Source organism: Rousettus aegyptiacus, unplaced genomic scaffold (genome assembly GCF_014176215.1).
Source record: "Rousettus aegyptiacus isolate mRouAeg1 unplaced genomic scaffold, mRouAeg1.p scaffold_m13_p_12, whole genome shotgun sequence".
Taxonomy (NCBI): Eukaryota; Metazoa; Chordata; class Mammalia; order Chiroptera; family Pteropodidae; genus Rousettus; species Rousettus aegyptiacus.
In genome coordinates, this window is record NW_023416287.1 from 46,364,324 (window position 1) to 46,381,958 (window position 17,635).

Consider the following 17,635-nt stretch of genomic DNA (forward strand, 5'->3'; position numbering starts at 1 on the left):
TTTTCCAGGTGACTCTTGCTTTTCCTTATAAAGAAACAATTCAGGCATATTTTTCCAGGAAGCTGTCCGCAGCTCCCAGGGCCTGGGATCACCCTCAGCACAGCTGAGCAGACTCAGGCTTCTGTTCTAGGGAAGCCCATGGAGGACACCCTGCCAATGCCTGTTCAGTGCTGAATATACTGCCCAGGTGGCTAAGGTACTGCCCTGGTCCCTGGGGTTGGGAGCTGGGACAATGGACACAGGACACTGAGATTGGATTAGCTACACAGACATGACATCGTCCCTCAGATGAATTCTTCCCTCATCTCCCATGGGAGAAAAGATGTGAGCCAGGCTAGCCTTAGGTTCTGGCCCAATGAGGCTGCGGGACAGGGAGGAGCCCAAACTCAAAACTCTCTTTTTTCTCTCCAAACTGCAGGTTCCTTGTGCCTGAACTCTCCTACCCAGCCCCAGACTCCTAGGGCTGGGGGTGGATGGGGCCTGAAACCCAAGTTTGCATTTTCTGGCTAAGTGGTAAGAGTTTAGCATCCTCCCTGCCCCTCCCCTCCACCTCCAAAGACAGAACTGTCCACTACTGAGTGTTTCATTTGGACTAGCCAGTAAAGATCTCTGTAAATACCCACAGAGGCCAATTCACGTCCACGTAGGGGTGACACCAGCCTTTCCTTCAATACCTTTAGTGAGATGAAGGTGGGATTCTGCTGACTCACTCCTGCACCAAGGGCTGAGCTGACGGAAGGACTTTGGGCGCAAACGCCCCTGAAAAAAACACTCCTCATTTTTCTCAAACAGCTTTTAACAAAATGGACACAAGAAACATGCCACTTTCCTTACAATGATGTAAAAGAAAAATGATGGTTGGCCTTGCACATAGGGTCAGTGCGTTGTGGGCCCTGGATCCAAAAAGAAGCAGCTGCTACTCTGCACCTGCCAACTGTTTTCTCATGGGGGTTCCGCCTTGGCTGAAGTTTTGAATGTCAAAAGTTTTAAAATTGTTAATGCAAGCTGACCTCAACCCTTTGGAGCTAAGCGAAAACTGGAGACCTGGGGCCATGGTGAGGCAGGGCACTGAAGGCGAGAGACAGTGAAACACTACCTGCCATCTCCTTTCCTCCAGTGGTGGGCTCCTTCGGCCCGGGCAGGAGGGTAGAGGAGTCTTTTTGGAAGGAATGAGCGACCCAAGACCTCAACATACTGATATTTGGGAATCTCTCAGAGGAAAAACCGAGAACTTACTTGGGATCACCCTGTGGCAGAGCCCATGGATGGATGGATAAGCTTGCTCTCTTTCTGTTCGGGATCTGGCCTTAATACCATCTCAGGCAAATGGCTCCCAAATTGGAGCCTCCACCCTTAACCTCTTCTGACTTCTGGATCCAAATGCAACACCTCCACTTAGAATAATCCAATGACAATTCAAGCTAAACATGCTGGAAACACAATACTGAACTTCCACCTCCAAACCTGTTTCTCCTAGTTTCGCCATTTCAGGAAACTGCAAATCCATTCAACCAGTTTTTCAGGCCTGAACCCTTGAAGGCATCCTTGGTTCCTCTTTCTCTCACACCCTGATTCCAATCTAACATCAAAGCTTGAACTTCACCTTTTGAAATATTTTTTTACCACCTTCTTCGCTACACCGCAGTCAAATCCACTCTCATTCCTCACCTGGACTATTTTAATAGCTTCCTATCAGATATATGATTCTGGTCCTCCGTGGCATTGTAGGGCCCCATGCCGCCCAGGGTGGTTTCCCTATCGCCCAGCAGGGCCCCACATGAGACTGCTCAAAACCTCACATCACACTCAGAGTTACTCTATAAATATTTGCTGAGTGAATGAATAAATTGCTAATCAGCGTTTTAGTACCACCATTTTAAAAACAGAGGCTATCAAGGAGGCCAATAAATACAGACACTTAAGTTCATTAGTTATACGACACATGCAAATTAAAAACACAATAAAATACCAACTCAAACCCATCAGAATGGCTAAAATGGAAAAGACTGACAATACCAGGTGTTGTTCAAGAGGTGGAGCAACAGGAACCCTCACTTACTGCTGACAGGGTATAATTTGGCATATCCGCTCAAAAAAGCCACCTGGCAGAGTTTCATATCTGATGACACAGCAATTTCACTCCTGTTATTAAGTATATCCCCAGCAGAAATATATACATACATACCCAAGACACATGCAAGCATGTCCATAGCAATATTACTCATAAGGACTCCAAACTGGCCATTACCCACAGTTTCCTCAAGAGTTCAATGAACAAACTGTCATATACTCACATAAGAAAATTCTATACAACTGTGATTCTCAAAGTGTTTTGAAAATGTAGATCAGGTTGAACAAAAGGTTGGTCTTGAGATCAGTAGCGTCAGTTATCAGCTGGGAATTGGGTGGAAATGCTAATTCACTTCTGACAGGGAATCAGAAACTGGGGATGGGACTCAGCTTGCCCTGAAAAGAATTGTAAAGGCTTCCGACACAGGCAAAAGTGTGGGGACCACTTCTCTACAGCAACAAAACTGATGAGTTTGACCACATTGAGATCAGTAAAAATTCTGTTAGGAAATTGGAAGATGACTATCTACAGGCACATAGAAAACTAGCAAATGAAAAAACTTTTATCTATTTATTTACTTACTTAAAGAAAAATACAACTAACTATACTGCCTGGCTCAACTGTGCATTACAACTGTATGATCATCAGAATGAGATATAGATACCAATGAAACCAAACAACATAATTGTGTCTAAAATGGATGACTTAAGAAAGAGCAGTAGAATCCTTTTTTATTTAGAAAATGGGTAACTCAGAAAATTGAAAACAGTGACCTTTGAAGAAAAGGATGAGGATGACATGGACCAGAGCACTGTTGTTTTCATGATAGTCCTGTTAGCAGTATTTCACTTATTAAATTTCCTGTGTGACTAATTGATAAAAATTAAAATCACACATCAAAAACAATACTGTGTTGGCAAAGCAAACCAGACAAGTGGGTGATATTGGGTCAGAGCCCAGCAACGTGTACTCTCTGCTCTGGGGAGCCAGAAGTGAACTGAAGAGCTCTACATTCAGAGCCCACCATGAGGAAAGCACACCAACCAGACCAGGGACAAACAAAGTGGCTGGCAGGACAGGGGAGAAGCACAGGGCAGACAAGGAAGGTAATCGGTAATGTCATTGAAGGCAGGGGCACAGGAGCCAACCTAGGAGGGAGAGTATAGTTTCCAATACACACAGGCAAGGAGGGGAGGAAAATGCAGTGTGTGTTTTGAAAATCCAGAGTAGTTTGCTCTGGCTGAACAAAGGTCTGTTTTACCCAGGGAATGTTGAGACAATAGCCCCACTTCTCAAGACTGGGCCTTGGGAAGCATAACCTGCATGGGTGGTTAAGGCCAACTAGAGAGGTGATAAGTCTGAGGTACTGAGGGTAGAGTCCTGGGTTTTTGTTTTTCTGCTTTGTCCTGAGATTCTGTCACCAGTAAACAAAGAATAATTTACTGTGAAGCTAATGACACTGAGGCTTCAAGGTCCTTTATTCAAGTGAGGCTCTGCTAGGGACCATAGCAAAGTGTTGACATGGAGACATGTAAACACCTTTTTTTAAATTTGCAAAAGTCAGCTCCTCTGATTGTAGAGATAACTGCTCTTTACACTATAACCTCCCCTCCATCATATTTCATGTCAGGTGGCACTGAGGTGGGTACTGGCATTTCTGGCTGAAGTTGAGCGGAGACACATTTACTTTGGGTTAGCTGGGCTGTATCTGTGGGGTTTGCAGTCACACCTGTGAGTTACTGTTAGCCATTCTGTGCAGTACGCATGCCAGCTGACCTGGCATGGTGATATATAATGGCAGGACCAGAGGAGCGGGTAGGCAGTGGCAGCCAGCACAAGGAATCACAGAAAGAAACAAGGCTTCAACCGTACAGAGACAAAATTTTCTATGGAAAATTCTCCCACATCTCACAACTAATACATAAAAATTGACGGAATTCTAAAATTTGATGGCAATGTTAAAAATTTATATGACCTTACCTGGTCGAAGCTCAAATAAATTTTTCTAAACTATCAGTAATCAATTTTAACCAGCCATGCTATAGGAAAGCCTAAATTTACCTTTCTATTCTCTCCAGAGAAAATATTGCAAAATCATTGTCCTTTGAAAATGCAGAGTATGAAGCCAAAAATGTGGAAAAAATATTACAGAAGGTTGAGAAGTATTTTTATGTATTTTGTTATATTGTTAGCATCTTAAAATTTAAACTGATTTTTCTTATTCTAAATAATTTTTATATCCAATTTTAAATTTGTAATTTTGTATTTTTTTTTCTTAAAGAGGGTCCCTAACTTGTCTAAGCTTCAGGCCCAACAAAACCTGGATCTACTCCTGCACAATTAAAAAGCATAGTTTTCCAAGATACTCTTGTTTACCCAGCACCTAAAAAATGACACCCATTTCAGTGAATACAGCTATTTATATTTGTGGTGGTGATGGGATGGTGCCGAAGTCAATTACACATCCCTACAAAGCCCATAAGCCAGGAAAAGGCTCCTGCAGTGGTGTGGGTGGTTGGGCCTGGACAAAGAGGGATGACTCCAAGAGGCACTACAGGAATGTGTGGTGGAGAGGAAAGGAGGAAGGGAGAACAGGGCAGGCCATCTGTTGAGCAGGGGCAGCACTTTGGGGTACGGAGGCCTTGCTTTTGTGGAGACCTCTCAGGATTGAGCAAACTGTCTAAGGCTGCCCTGACCAGAACCAATGTCTGCTGAAGGTACAGAGGAAAGATCAAGGGCAGCGACCTTAATCTCTTAGGAGGTCCCTCCCTCTACTCTATCTACCTTTCAGCAAATAGAATCCAGACTTGAGAATTCAGCACACAGAACTGTCTCAGAAATGGCTGAGCGTAGCAAACTCAATAAAACAGCAGAACACTGGGTGCCGGTGAGGGGGTGGGCACGCGGGGCACGCGCCAACCACTGCCTTAGCTAAGCAAGACCCAGAAAAGGATCACCGCTACCTTTTCATCCCTCTCTTGACTCTCTGGCTAAAGGCCAGATTTTCTCCAATCAGCACCCCATTACTATGAGAACATTATTAAGACAATTTCTCCCTATTTACACAGGTTACAATGACCTTGTGTGGCTTCTGACTGTTCTAGCCACAGACCATTTCGGCCATGTTCCCCCTCACTGCCCGGCAGGCAGGAAGCATCAGCATAATGCCCAAGAGGGAGCCCGGAGTCCTGGGCTCCCTGACCAGACTCTTAATGGCAGAATCTTTATTTCACCCCTCCTTCTCTCTTAAAAAAAAAGCTTTTTTGTTGTTGTTGGCAAGCTGCAAAGTTATCTCCTAAATAAGTTAAAATTCATAAGACTCTTAAATGGGGCCTGCCATATTGCAAGCTCTATATAAGTATTTGTTAAAATATTTTTAAAATTCTCTGTATCTTCAAGGATCTAAATTTGAAAAACCACCAAAACCCATAACAACTCACCAGGACATAGTAATGTCTGACTGGCTTTTTCTCATAGCCTCAAGGAAAAAGTTTTATGGTAGAACCTAAAAGTTACTAAATATTGTGGTGATAGTTACTCTGGAAAGGAAGTGAAGTGAGGGGGTTGGAGGGAGAGAGGGGCAGAAAAACAAATGCTCCCCCACAGTGGATCTGCTTTCTAGGAAGAATGTTCATTCACCCTGCAAGCAAGCTCATAAGATTTGGGGTCTCCTTTTCCTACAGGAGGGAAAGGCAACGGAACCAAAGGAAAGCTTCACAACATTCCTTTAAGTCATGCATTCTTTATAGGCTATCTTGGGTCCTTAGGGCCCTCCAACACAGTATGTGTCCACCCAGTGTTGAAGATAACTTTTAAAGGGGATTAGAGGACTTACACCAAAGTAAAGCACTACCTACTATGCACGTGATGACTCACTTCAAATTTAGATGAAGGCAGCCAGATTTTAACACTGCAGGAAAACTTGTAAAGCATTTTCAGACTGCTAGACCAGGAAAAAAAAATGCTGTTTGCATAAGTCAATCTCATCTCACAGCTCCTTCTCCTGTCCATCTTTGTCCTCCCGGTAAACAAAACACAATCAGGTACCTTACAAGCAAAGCAGGAGGAGTAAGTAAACTATCTTTCTACTCAATCTAACTCTGCCCTGACAGTCCCAGGAGAACCAACACCCACTCATTTATGTGGACTGCACGCGAATTATTTGTCAGGCGCTGCTGAAGGTACTGAGGAACACATGGAGAACAAAACACACAAATATGAAAATGAGAAGAGACAGGAGTTGTGTTTTCAAATTCGAGCACAGGTTTTAAGCTCTGCTGCTCCATTTTCACCCTGAGGATCAGTGTTAACAAGTTCCTCCAATCACTGAGTGGAACCACTTTGATTGAGGCTGTGAGTCAGAGTAAGTTTGCATTCAGGACGCTTGAGGAAAGATAAACAGCAAGCCTGCCAGATCTCCACGCAGATGGGGTTTAACTTGGGGGCAAACCACTCTCATGTCCTGGCCAGTGGATCAATTCAATGGTCTTTTAAAAACAAACAGCTGTGGCATTCATGCCTAGGTCAAAATTTTAAAGCCCTGGACTAATCTGCATAGTCAATATATTCTAACTTGCTCTTTTCTACGCAAAGGTCAAGTCGCCTATAGCCGTTCAACTGCAAATGGAGACATGCTTAATGGGTGGCTACCACTGCCACGGAAGAAAGAGGTGTTCACCTCCCCGGCTCCTGGGGTGAAGCAGGTAAAGGGAAGGTCTGTGCAGGAAACGAACACAAAGACTTCTTTCACAGCATCAAGCCTCAGTCCACCGTCACCAGACGCCCACCACACGGCCCGGCCGCGCCAGTCCGGCTCGGTACTCGAGGACCCTGAACCCAGACCCGGCCCCGGTCGGCCGACTCCGCGGCCGCACGCGGTCCTGGGACCGGTTTCCCCAAGCCCCAGAGGAGCCCCTGCGGTCTGACTTCTCGGACTTTCCTAAGTCCGAGTAGGTGTGAGGCGGGCAGAGTGCCCGCCCAACCCGGCGGGGCTGCGCTCATCGAGACAGGGCCGTGGCGGGGTGGGAGGGCCGCGGCGCTCACCTGTCCCGCCCGCAAGGCCAGCTGCACCGCCGCTTCGAAACACTCCTCCCAGGGGCCCCCAGCGGGCGCCGCCTGGTCCTCGCGGCTTGGCTTCATCGCGGCCTCGCCGGGGCCCGCCGCCTCCAGCCCTCCACGCTGGTCCTCCACCAGTCCCCACGGCTCCGAAATCAGGCTCCGCACTCCCTCCTCTTACTCCCGCCACTTGCGACTCGGCCTCCTCCAGCCCCACAGCTGTGTTCGCAAGAAGGGCAAGGAGCGGGCCACAGCCCCTGAGGCCGCGCGGAGCGGGCCGGGCCCCGCCCCGGGCCCCGCCCCTCCCTCCGAGCCCCGCCCCGCCCGGCGCGGAGTGCCGCTTTACGCCCCACCCAAGGCCCGCCCCTCCGCCGTAGTCCGGCTTTCCACTCCTCCCGGCCCCGCCCTCCCCGCTAAGCCCCGCCCCTGTGGCGCGCTCGGCAGAGTCCCAGCCCCGCAGCCCCTCCCTGAGCCACGCCCCGCGCTCTGTTTAGCCTGCGGAACACAGCTGTGGCAGGCGTGGCGAGAGGTGGGAGGGTGTTGGGGACGGTGGGCTGGGGCAGAACCCCTCTTTCTTGGCGGGAACTGGGTCCCGAGTTAGGCTGCCGCCCGGATGGGAGTGCACAGCAGAAGCCATGACTCCGGCGTAGCACAGATGTCCTGTGGGAGCCAGCGGGTCGGCTCCAGCTGGGGGAGCCAGCGCTTTCGCGGGGTCTGGTGGCCCGCGCACACACGTGGCCGGAGGAGCGGCCAGGTCCTAAAGGAATTTTCTTCAACTCCAACAGGTCGCTCTCAGCGGAAGGCCACTGGACGCCCAGTGTCATTTTCAGCGGGTTCAATCGGCAGCGGGCGCTTGTCTGGCAGCAGAGAGCACAAAGTTCCTGTGTTCCCTAATGTTTGGATGCAAACAAGAAGCTTTCACCTCAGATAAAAACCAAGCACTACGATGCCAGTCACTGGATTGTATATTGTCTGAACTGAGAACTTCGAGGTGTAGCCTGAATTGTGGGACTAACCCCACTCTGGAGTGAGAAATGACCTTTTCGACCTTGATCCTTTAACGCTGCTGGACACTAGCACCATCTAAACATAAATAAATACAAGTCTTTTCCCAAGAGAGAGACTCTGTGGCTTCCAGGAGTTAATTTCATAAGCTGCTCTGCCTACTACCCTTTTATAAAAGATGCTGACTCATATAAAATTATTCCGGAGCGCCACCTCTCAGAGCCCGGGAGAACAATGGGAGTTTGTACAAGAGCCTTGATGGGACATTTTTTACACAACTAACCTACTGATGGGATTAAAAGTTTTTAGTTTTTTTCTGTAAGCACTTTATTTTGAATAAAGTTTCACAACACTCATTGTAGCGAAACTCTAGGTGTATGGTATAAGAGACACATAAAAATTACAAAGAACAAGGAGAAATTAGGAAGCCAGAGCTGGCTAGGGCTTTAGTCTCTACTCTATAGCCTTTCCCAGTCTCCTCATCCTGCAGCTCAGAAAACTAGACCTAGAATTGCCCCTGCTCCTACTAGCAGCAGCGAAGGGCATGCTCTGCTCCATCATTTTTCTTCATATTTTTCATGATTTTCATGATAGGGAACTGGACTTCTAAAAATACTTAAGACTGCTCTAAATGCTACATTTTAAAATTAAATGCATTCAGTCACTGATTTTCATGACAGTTTTTCGTTAGAGATTGCCTAGGAAAATTAAGAAGGAATAAAATTTCTCTTTGGACTCTTCTTGGCTTGCTTTCTGAACACCCTCCCCTCCTACTTCCTATCTGGACCAATCTGGGAGCTCAGTTATATCTTTAAACTCCTATAGATCTCAGCCTATCTCAACAGAGAGAAAGACTTTTTAACTTCATTGCCTAACTTCCAAATATCTCATCAGAATCATTTGGTTTTTACTAGTATGAAGTTTGGACCCAAACAGATTTTCCTAAGTTAAAATATTGGCTTTAGTTCTTCCTTGCTATGTGGGTTTGAGCAAGTTACAAATAACCTCTTTGCTTTAGTTTCAACTGTAAAAAAAGGGAGTGTGTGTGTTATATGGCTTAATATACATGTGCTGGGCACTTGTGTGTTTGTTAATATTACTAAGAATTTACTCACCAGTGTAGCCTCCAGTATCAGTATATGGCTTGGCACATAATAAGTACTTAACAAATATCTGTTAATTATTGAATGCAGCTTTTTCTAATAAATCATCCAAGTTTCTCAAGTTTTAATGATGATTCTCTGTGGCAACATAAAATAGTTCTTCACTACCAGTCCCTGTATGCCAGTCTGTACATTGCTGCTTTATTTATTTATTTTTTCTTTTTTTTGCATGTTGCCTCTTTAACATGGGAAATCACATTAACTTTGGCAAGCCCCTAGAGTACCATGCTCTATCTCAAAAGATTTACCTGGCTGTCTGTTCACACTCTTCACTCCAAGGATGTAGTCTTTGTGGGCACTCTAATCACCAAGAAGAGGTATGCAAGGTTTCTGAACAGGAGCCAGAGGCAAGGGGGTGGCAGTGAGAGGGTGAGAGAACACTCAAAACTGAGTTTGTCTCCTGCATTTTGCCCTTTCTGTCCTTACTAATCTGGCAGTCACCTCCCTTCATGTCCTTCTGGAATAAAGCAAAGTGTAAAGAAAATGTCAAATGAAGTTTTTCTTTACCTCCTTCTCTAGCTTCCTAGTTACTTTCAAATCTAATGTTGTTCTCGAGGGCCAAGATGTGCTGATTTGGACATTTGATAAATGTCTTTGTTGGTTTCCATCTATCTCATCTAAATTCCTAAAAATGGGCCCAGGATAATATCTAACCATTCTTAATCATGTGTGGAAAGTTGGTGTTATGGGCTGAATTGTGTCTCTCCAACATTAAGATTTTGAATCCTCACCCCCAGGACCTCAGAATGTGACTGTATTTGGAGACAGGGCCTTTAAAGAAGTAACCAAGTTAAAACATGGTCATACGGGTGGGCCCTAATCTTTATGACTGGTATCCTGATAAGAAAATAGAATTGGACACAGACACAGAGGGAAAAGGTCATCTATAAGACAAGGAGAGAGGCCTCAGGAGAAACCAAACCTGAGAACACCTTGATCTTGGATTTCCAGCTTCCAGAACTATGAGAAAATACATTTCTGTTGTTGAGCCACCCAGTCTATAGTATTGTGTCACGGCAGCTCTAACAAACTGATACAGTTGGGAGTTAAATATCACCCAATATTCTATGTTTGCCTTGCGCATCACTATGCTTGGGGTTATCAGGACCTCTTTTCAGCCAAGAGGCTTTGTAAAGGGCGGTAGGCAGCATAGGTCTTCAGAAAAGAACAACAGAGGGGACCCTTCTGCCCACAAAATCAGCGTCACTTATGTAGTAGTGTTAGCCAGCACACTTCTCACTAAATAGAGTCAGGTGATTATCAACAAATGCTCTGTATTTAAATATCACCCAATATTCTATGCATGACCCTTCAACAAAGAACAATTTTAGAAGTCCTTGTAAAAAGCTCTGCTCCAGCAGAATTGTCTGTAAAAAAACTTTCTCTGCAAGCTTATTTCTCCTTAGCATTTATTTCCACTGTAAAACTAGAGATGCTTTTTCCTACTCTGGAGAAAAGGGTTAATGTGATGGTCATTACCCACTCTGCACCTTTCCACCCTTGCTGAGTGTGACCTGTACCAGATACTTCCTGAGAGTTCACATGGTATGCTGGCTTTCAGAACACTGCAAGGCTTTTCTGGGATTCCTATGTTTTCTTTGCTATGCCTTCCACTCACTCCTACAATAATTCTATGCCCGTGGATCCCACAGTTATATAGATCCTAAAAACAATGAAATTGGCGTCACCTTCATTCTGATAAACTCTAACCTACAAGGACTCAGTTCCGTAAAATAATTTTTTGTTGTTGTTTATAATAAATAGATCTCATCGAGAAGGGGCCAGGACTTCCTAAATATTTATCATTTAAAATAAATATTTCTAGTATTTCCAATTCCATGCATCTGAAACTCTTCATGATGATGTTTATGAAATTAACGATCCTCACAGAACAGATATTTCATAATCTCTAGACTCAGATGTACAACATGTAACTCTCTTTATTTCCCCATAACTGAATTTTCTTTCTAGCTTCTGCTCCTGCCTGATAGCAGAAAACTGAATCTACTTACTTCCAGGACAACTCAGACATGTCAATGATTTTTCAGACACTTCAAGTTTAAAATTCAATCAACTCACTTTGAGCTATCCTTCTTTCTTCAGGGGGGTCTTTGCAAAGGGGGCTTGGCTTGGGAGAGGACATTGCTGCTTTGACCTTGCTCTCTGTCCTGCACTGGCAGATACTCCCTTTGGCCAGCCCTGCCCTCCTGTACTGAGTGGCCCTGGCCATCCTGGTCGGGGGTACTGACTGAGATACACGTTAATTTCTTCCTCAACCTCTAGGTCGCTTCGGTTTACAGACACGCCCTTTCAACCTCAACGTGGCTTTGGGAGGCTCCCCTCTGGGGGCCCCAGCCCGGTACTGTCATCTTGGACATTTTCTACTTGGCTTGCGCGCAGGTCCCCAAGCTGGTGTCGTGTGGAAGGAAACCGGGACGGTACGTGTGGGAAGGGGCTCCCTTCCTAAAATTTTCCAGGAAATATCTTTTCCCGCTGCTTCCAGTTCCGCCCTTCTGCGAGAGGGGGCGGGGTGCCTGACCTTCTCCGCCCATCCGCACCCCACTCTCGCTGCGCACCCCATCTTCTGGGGGCAGGAGGGACACGCGCTCTGTCTCATCATACATTTTTCAAAATGTGTAATTTCTTTGTCAGCACTAACCAAAGGGACAATGCTTTGTTTTAAGTTCTTCCTGTGATAGATGGCCCCGCCCCCTTAGGGTAATCCACCCTCATATCTCACTAGGTGAACAGGGAAAGTTTTGGGGGTTGAATGGAAGTGAGAACATAGTAATAAATTCTTCGACCTGTATTTTAAAACTAGATAGTTTTCAAGAAAATGTTTCTCTGCCTTTTTGTCGAAAGTTTACATTCAGTTTGCAAAGTTTTGCTTTGTTTTGTTTTTAACCTAAAAAGGCATTATTTCATTGCCCTGGAGAAAGTTTGTATGTTGCTACATGCAAAAATGCTGCAAAGTTATTAATAATATTTGAAAGGAGTACACAAAAAGACTGCTACATTTGATTCAATTTTCAAAACACATGACATTTTGAAGTGGATAAAACAACACTGAGCCAAGGAAATTCATCTCCTTTTTGAAAGTGTTGATACATATACTTTTTTTCCTTATGAAAGTGAGTTTTAATAAATTGATATATTTCCATGTAGTTGACATAGAAAGCCCAATACTATATCAAAGTAGCAAACGTGAAGATTCCTGGTACTTTTTCTATAAGCACTATGAATGACAGTACAGTTGCATTCAACTTTATAAGAATTATTTTCAAGTTCATGAAGATTTCTTTAACAGTGACAACATTTTCAAACAGTGAAGACATATGTGTATTGATTGAGTAGGCAATAAAAGTCTAATGGAACTGTGCTCAGAAACCACACTGAAAGAGAATATAGCATGTACCAAATTACAAAGTATCTTACAGAAATGGAGCCATAAGAAGACACACAGGTTAGAACCCTGAAGTCATGCACGCTCTTTTTCAGGTGCTTTTGGTAACTGCAGAAAGAGGGAAATGCATAAATGTGCTCACTTCTGCTAGGCCTCTTTCTTCACCTGACAGTCTGCATTTTTCAAATATTTTCTTCTCCATCTATACTTTCACATACCCATACTCCCTCTCTAGTAATAGCCTGCATCTAGCTCCAATGCTTAGAGTTAAAGAAACAAACAACAGGAACCCTTCCTAAACCAGCTATGTTATAAGAAGCGCTTTAAAAAGTTCACATGCCTTTTAAGACAGATTAAATTTATTAGAATGAAATTCCTGGCAATTATCAAATTCAGCCAAAAGGCAGCATTTTATATTAAACTTTAAAAAATCTGATTTGAACTTAAAAATAGAAAATACTTTTTTTTTGTATAGGGTGTGTGTGTGTGTGTACACATACAGGAAGAGAAAGAAAGAGAAAGCAAGTAAGAGAACGAATATAGCATACACTTTTTAGGAACATATAGCTGACAGAAGAAAGCTAGAAAATACAGAATCTCACTAAATATTTCCATTTCTAAAGCAGCCACCACTAATAAGCTAGCGTATTTTTCACCTTAAAGGTTGAATATGGGATTTAAATGAGATGTGTGTGTATTCTAATTGTCTGTGTCATAACAAGGAGATATTATAATCAGCACTAACTTCGGAGTCTCTTTTAGCAAGAGAGGAACCCAATTTAAAGGGGAAAGCAAACCAAAACAAACATAAATTTCATATTTTGGTATGGATTTATCTTCATGTATATCATTTATTTATTCATTCATTCATTTTTTCATTGCATATTGGCCTTGGTGGTTAAGAAAACAAGGAGAGAGAAATGTAAAGTTAGATGTCATCACTTATTTCATTTGGTAGCACTGCACGATGAAGGCAGGCACCATTGAGGATTGAGTTGGAAATGTGACTGAACAGGAGAAAACATTATGTAAGGTATAAGAGAATCAGGATGGCAAACTGGTGGGTGGGTGCAGCAAAAGATTGCTATTAGAATGTCCTTGGAACTGATTTGCAGAGTCAGATGAAAACCAGGGGAGAGATGCAGAATTCAATCAGCTACCATCATCATATCGGTGAGAGCTGTGGTCCCAGTGATAGGAAGAATATGAAAATGATCCAGAATTCCATTAAATTCCAAGACCTGGAGCAAAACTCTCACCTTTGTTGAAATGGGTTGAGCTTTGTTCCTTTGGTGGATGAGCATCTTTTAGCCATAGCAGAATGTAGAATTAAGTAAAGAAATGCTAAAGAGAACCAAACTCATATTGCCGATATCTCCATGTTAAGAAATTATCTGTGAATATTTATATATGAAATATACAAATGTAATCTAATATGATTAAAGGTACTTAATTAACAAAATGTGCAAATAATCATAATAAAAATCACTTTTAATAGTGATTGTTAAAATTCGCTTAATAGAATATGAACTAAAAACTAAATAATTAAATTAATTTTTAGGATTAAGGCCAGCTCTGAATAATCTTTCCTCTGCACAAAAACAATCCCGAGGACACTAAATAGTTCACTGACTCATACAACACACACTTCCAAGCACATTTCTCTTGGGGATGATGGTGGTAGTGGGGAGAGAGCATCATTGAGACAGAAAACAAAGTATATAGAGAGTTCTCCTTTATTCCCATATAGGACACCTCTATCAAAATTGTTAATAAAGTTATATCCTACAAAGTCTATCTTACTTTATACCAATAGCACTTTTCTCACATCATGTGCATTCCAGAACTTAATTTGCCTTTTATTTGGCTATTTGCAGTATTTTCAAATGTATTTTCTAACATTTCTAACAAATGACATACTTCAGCCCTGACATTGCTCAAGTTCTAGGTTTCTTATTTTACATCAGTATACAGTTTTATTAACTTCATGTCCTAGAAGACTGTTTTACTTAAAATAAGAGCAATTTCCCCAGGATTCCAAATAGTTTTATGATTAAAGGTGAAAACTTCTGGAAATAGTACAAAAAGAGAAAGGGGATATTTCCCACTACTTATTCTTTTAGAATAAATGTCCTGTGACTGCTGGGTGAAGGAGAGAGCATAGGGACTCTTTTTAGAGATTTGCTTTATCAAGCAAACAATATTGTCCTCTCTTGAAGCAATTCAGGACATTGAAGGAGAATGTGACATGAATATGACAAATCATCCTGAAATTTCAATATATTTGAATGGGTGTGGGTTACGTTTCTTTAGTACATTTATTCTTAGGTAATGCATTCAGTGATGGAAATGGTGTGTGTATATATAAAAGGATCATGAAAGGGGTAGACTAGGGAAGTTTGCCTCTGGGCACTTCATGGTCAGTACTATCCAAAGCTTAGATTGACCCTGAAAGCAAACTTGCTAGAAGGCAATCCAGTTCCTGAGCCTTGAGCCCAATCCCGATTCTCATCCAGCCTCCTCCCACTGCTGACCCCAGTTCCATGAGCTCATTTCCCTGTTAGACACCACTCTCCGCCTGCCCGCCACCCCTCACTCGACCTCTTCACTGTGAGTTCTTCTTTCTCTTCTGGCTCTAAATGAATCCTAGCTGTCCCCTAGCAATAAAGCAGGCCTTCATGATACTCTTTCACATCCCCTGTGGGTATGTGTATGTGTGTGGGGGGCAGGGGAGGGAGGGAGGCAGTGCAATAAGATGGAAGGATCTGGATGGGAAGAAAGAGGACATGTTAACATTTCCTCATCCCTTCCTACCTGATGCTTCACTCTTCAGTCTTCAGGCCAGGACCCTACCTCCTGAGAGGCCACTGCCATGCAGCAACTTTTCTGTCCTTGTGGTGTTAACATCAAGGTCATCATTCACATTCCTTAGAGAGTTTGTCTGCCAGCTTACAATTTTTTATTCCACCTCAACATTCCCAATTTTTCTATATTTTTTTCTCAACTTTTAAAATAATGGCAGACTGTACATGCTTGACTCAGAGGTCCTTGGCCTCCTGTCTCTGTTGTGTTTTACTGCCCATCCCCTCCTCCAGCTCCTCAGTCCTCCTATGCACACCATCATCACCTGGCCCTTGGTCACCTCTGCAATTGATTTACAATTGTGCAGTTCCTGTCTGAACTGTCCATATTTCTTTCTCTCCTATACCTATTTCTACTAACTTAACTCTCTCTCTCTCTGAAACCTTCAGTAGTGGAGTACTGGAAAGGACTTGGCTTTTAGAGTCAGACCAACCTGGGTATGCTACTGGCTAGGACCTTAGGCAAGTGACTTGACCTCTTTCAGTCTTCAATTGCTTATCTACAAAGTGGATATAATACTGACTTTATAGGGCAGTTCCGAGAAGTAAATGAATTAATGTATAAAAGGCCTAGCACACAGTAGATGTTCATTAAACGTTGTCTACTTCTTTCCATTTCCTCGGCTTCAGGGCTGCTCAGCAATGCCTTTTCTCTCTCCCTCATTGGCATTTCAAAATCTCTGTTCACTATTCAAACTCCCTATTGACTCCTATTTCGCTAGGAAGTAATTTGTCCCACTTTACCCTAATAACGTACATCTTTCCCCCTTGCCCAATTTTTTTCAGTTTCAAAGGAAGAGGTGTGTCTCCTCTATTCTATTCCCTCCCTTTTGTGCTCTGGCCCTGTCCCTTACATTCTCTTTCTGGACCCCACTTTACCAATTACCTCCTTTCTCTAGTATTTTTATTCCCTACACCCATCCACCCATCACCACTGACTCTGTTTGCCCAACCCATAAACATGCTGACATCTCCCTCTTCTTAAATGTCCCTCGTTGATCTTGCACCCCTAGTAGTCATGACCTTTTCATTTTGTCTGAACCTCTTTGGAAGACTCTTTCATCTACTTACTACTGCCCAGCCATTCCTCAGGCTGCTGCCATGTGGCCTCCTTCCATCACCCTGCAAAGTGGCTCTTGCAAATGTCACCAGTGCCCTTCTAAATGCTGCACATGCTTTTTAATCTTTTTTTTCTACTTGCTCTCAATAACATTTCACTCTATGGGCCGCTTCTCCCTATAATCCTCTTATTTGTTACCAGGACTCATCTCTGCTGGTTTACTTTTGCACTTCTCTGACTCCATCTTTGAAAACTCTTGATTCTTTGCCCAATCTCTTGGCTTCAACATTTACTGTGTGACCAGTAAGTTCCAGAACTGTGTAGATAAATGTGTCACAGAGAGACTAAGACAATAATAATGAAAGTGTGTATGTAATTCAGAGCAAAGACCGGATCAGCTCTCGGGAAGAGGTGGAATGTGGTCAAAAAGGCTTCGTAGAGAAGTGAGGGTAAGGGTAGGTGTCCCCAAATAGAAAAAGAAAGAAAGGTTATTTTAGGCAGAAGAAACATTCCCAGGGCAATGCCAAAAAGGTAGGCAGAAGTAGGTTCGCAGAAGTAAAACTCAAGCTGCAGAGGTGTTACGTTACTTTATTTCATTGTTCTTAACCAGGGTGATTGTACCCCTTGGGACACATGTGGCAATGTCTGCGGACATTTTCAGTTGTCACAAAGAAGGAAGTACTATAACAGCATCTAGTGGATGGAGGCCAAGGATACTGTTAAACATCCCCCAGTGCATTGGACGGCTTCCCCAAAACAAAGAATTCTCCAACCATTTCCAAATGTTAATAATGCTGATGTTGAGAAATCATGTTCTATTTTACCTCTATCTGAGGAGTCTGGCTCCAGGACAAAACTCTATGTGTAATTTTTCAGACCTGACCATAGGCAATTAAAAAGTTTTAACTGGCAGGCCTCACGAGGGGTGATGTCTGTCCTCCCTGTGCTAGACTTGGTGCACAGCCAGTACACTGCGGTTTTCTGCAGTTGAGGCCTCAGAAACCAATGCCACTCCAC

General features: G+C 43.6%; 1 protein-coding gene across 2 annotated transcripts in view; it reads right to left on the minus strand.

Moving 5' to 3' along the window:
• IMPA2 (inositol monophosphatase 2) overlaps positions 1–7,415 on the minus strand; it is a 42,219-nt gene extending 34,804 nt beyond the window's left edge. For both annotated transcript variants that reach the window (XM_036229833.1, XM_016119899.2), the window contains exon 1: positions 7,115–7,415. In XM_036229833.1, the coding sequence (XP_036085726.1) occupies positions 7,115–7,210 (96 nt within the window). In that variant the 5' untranslated portion in view covers positions 7,211–7,415. The remainder of the gene's footprint in view (positions 1–7,114) is intronic.
• Positions 7,416–17,635: the final 10,220 nt, after the last annotated feature.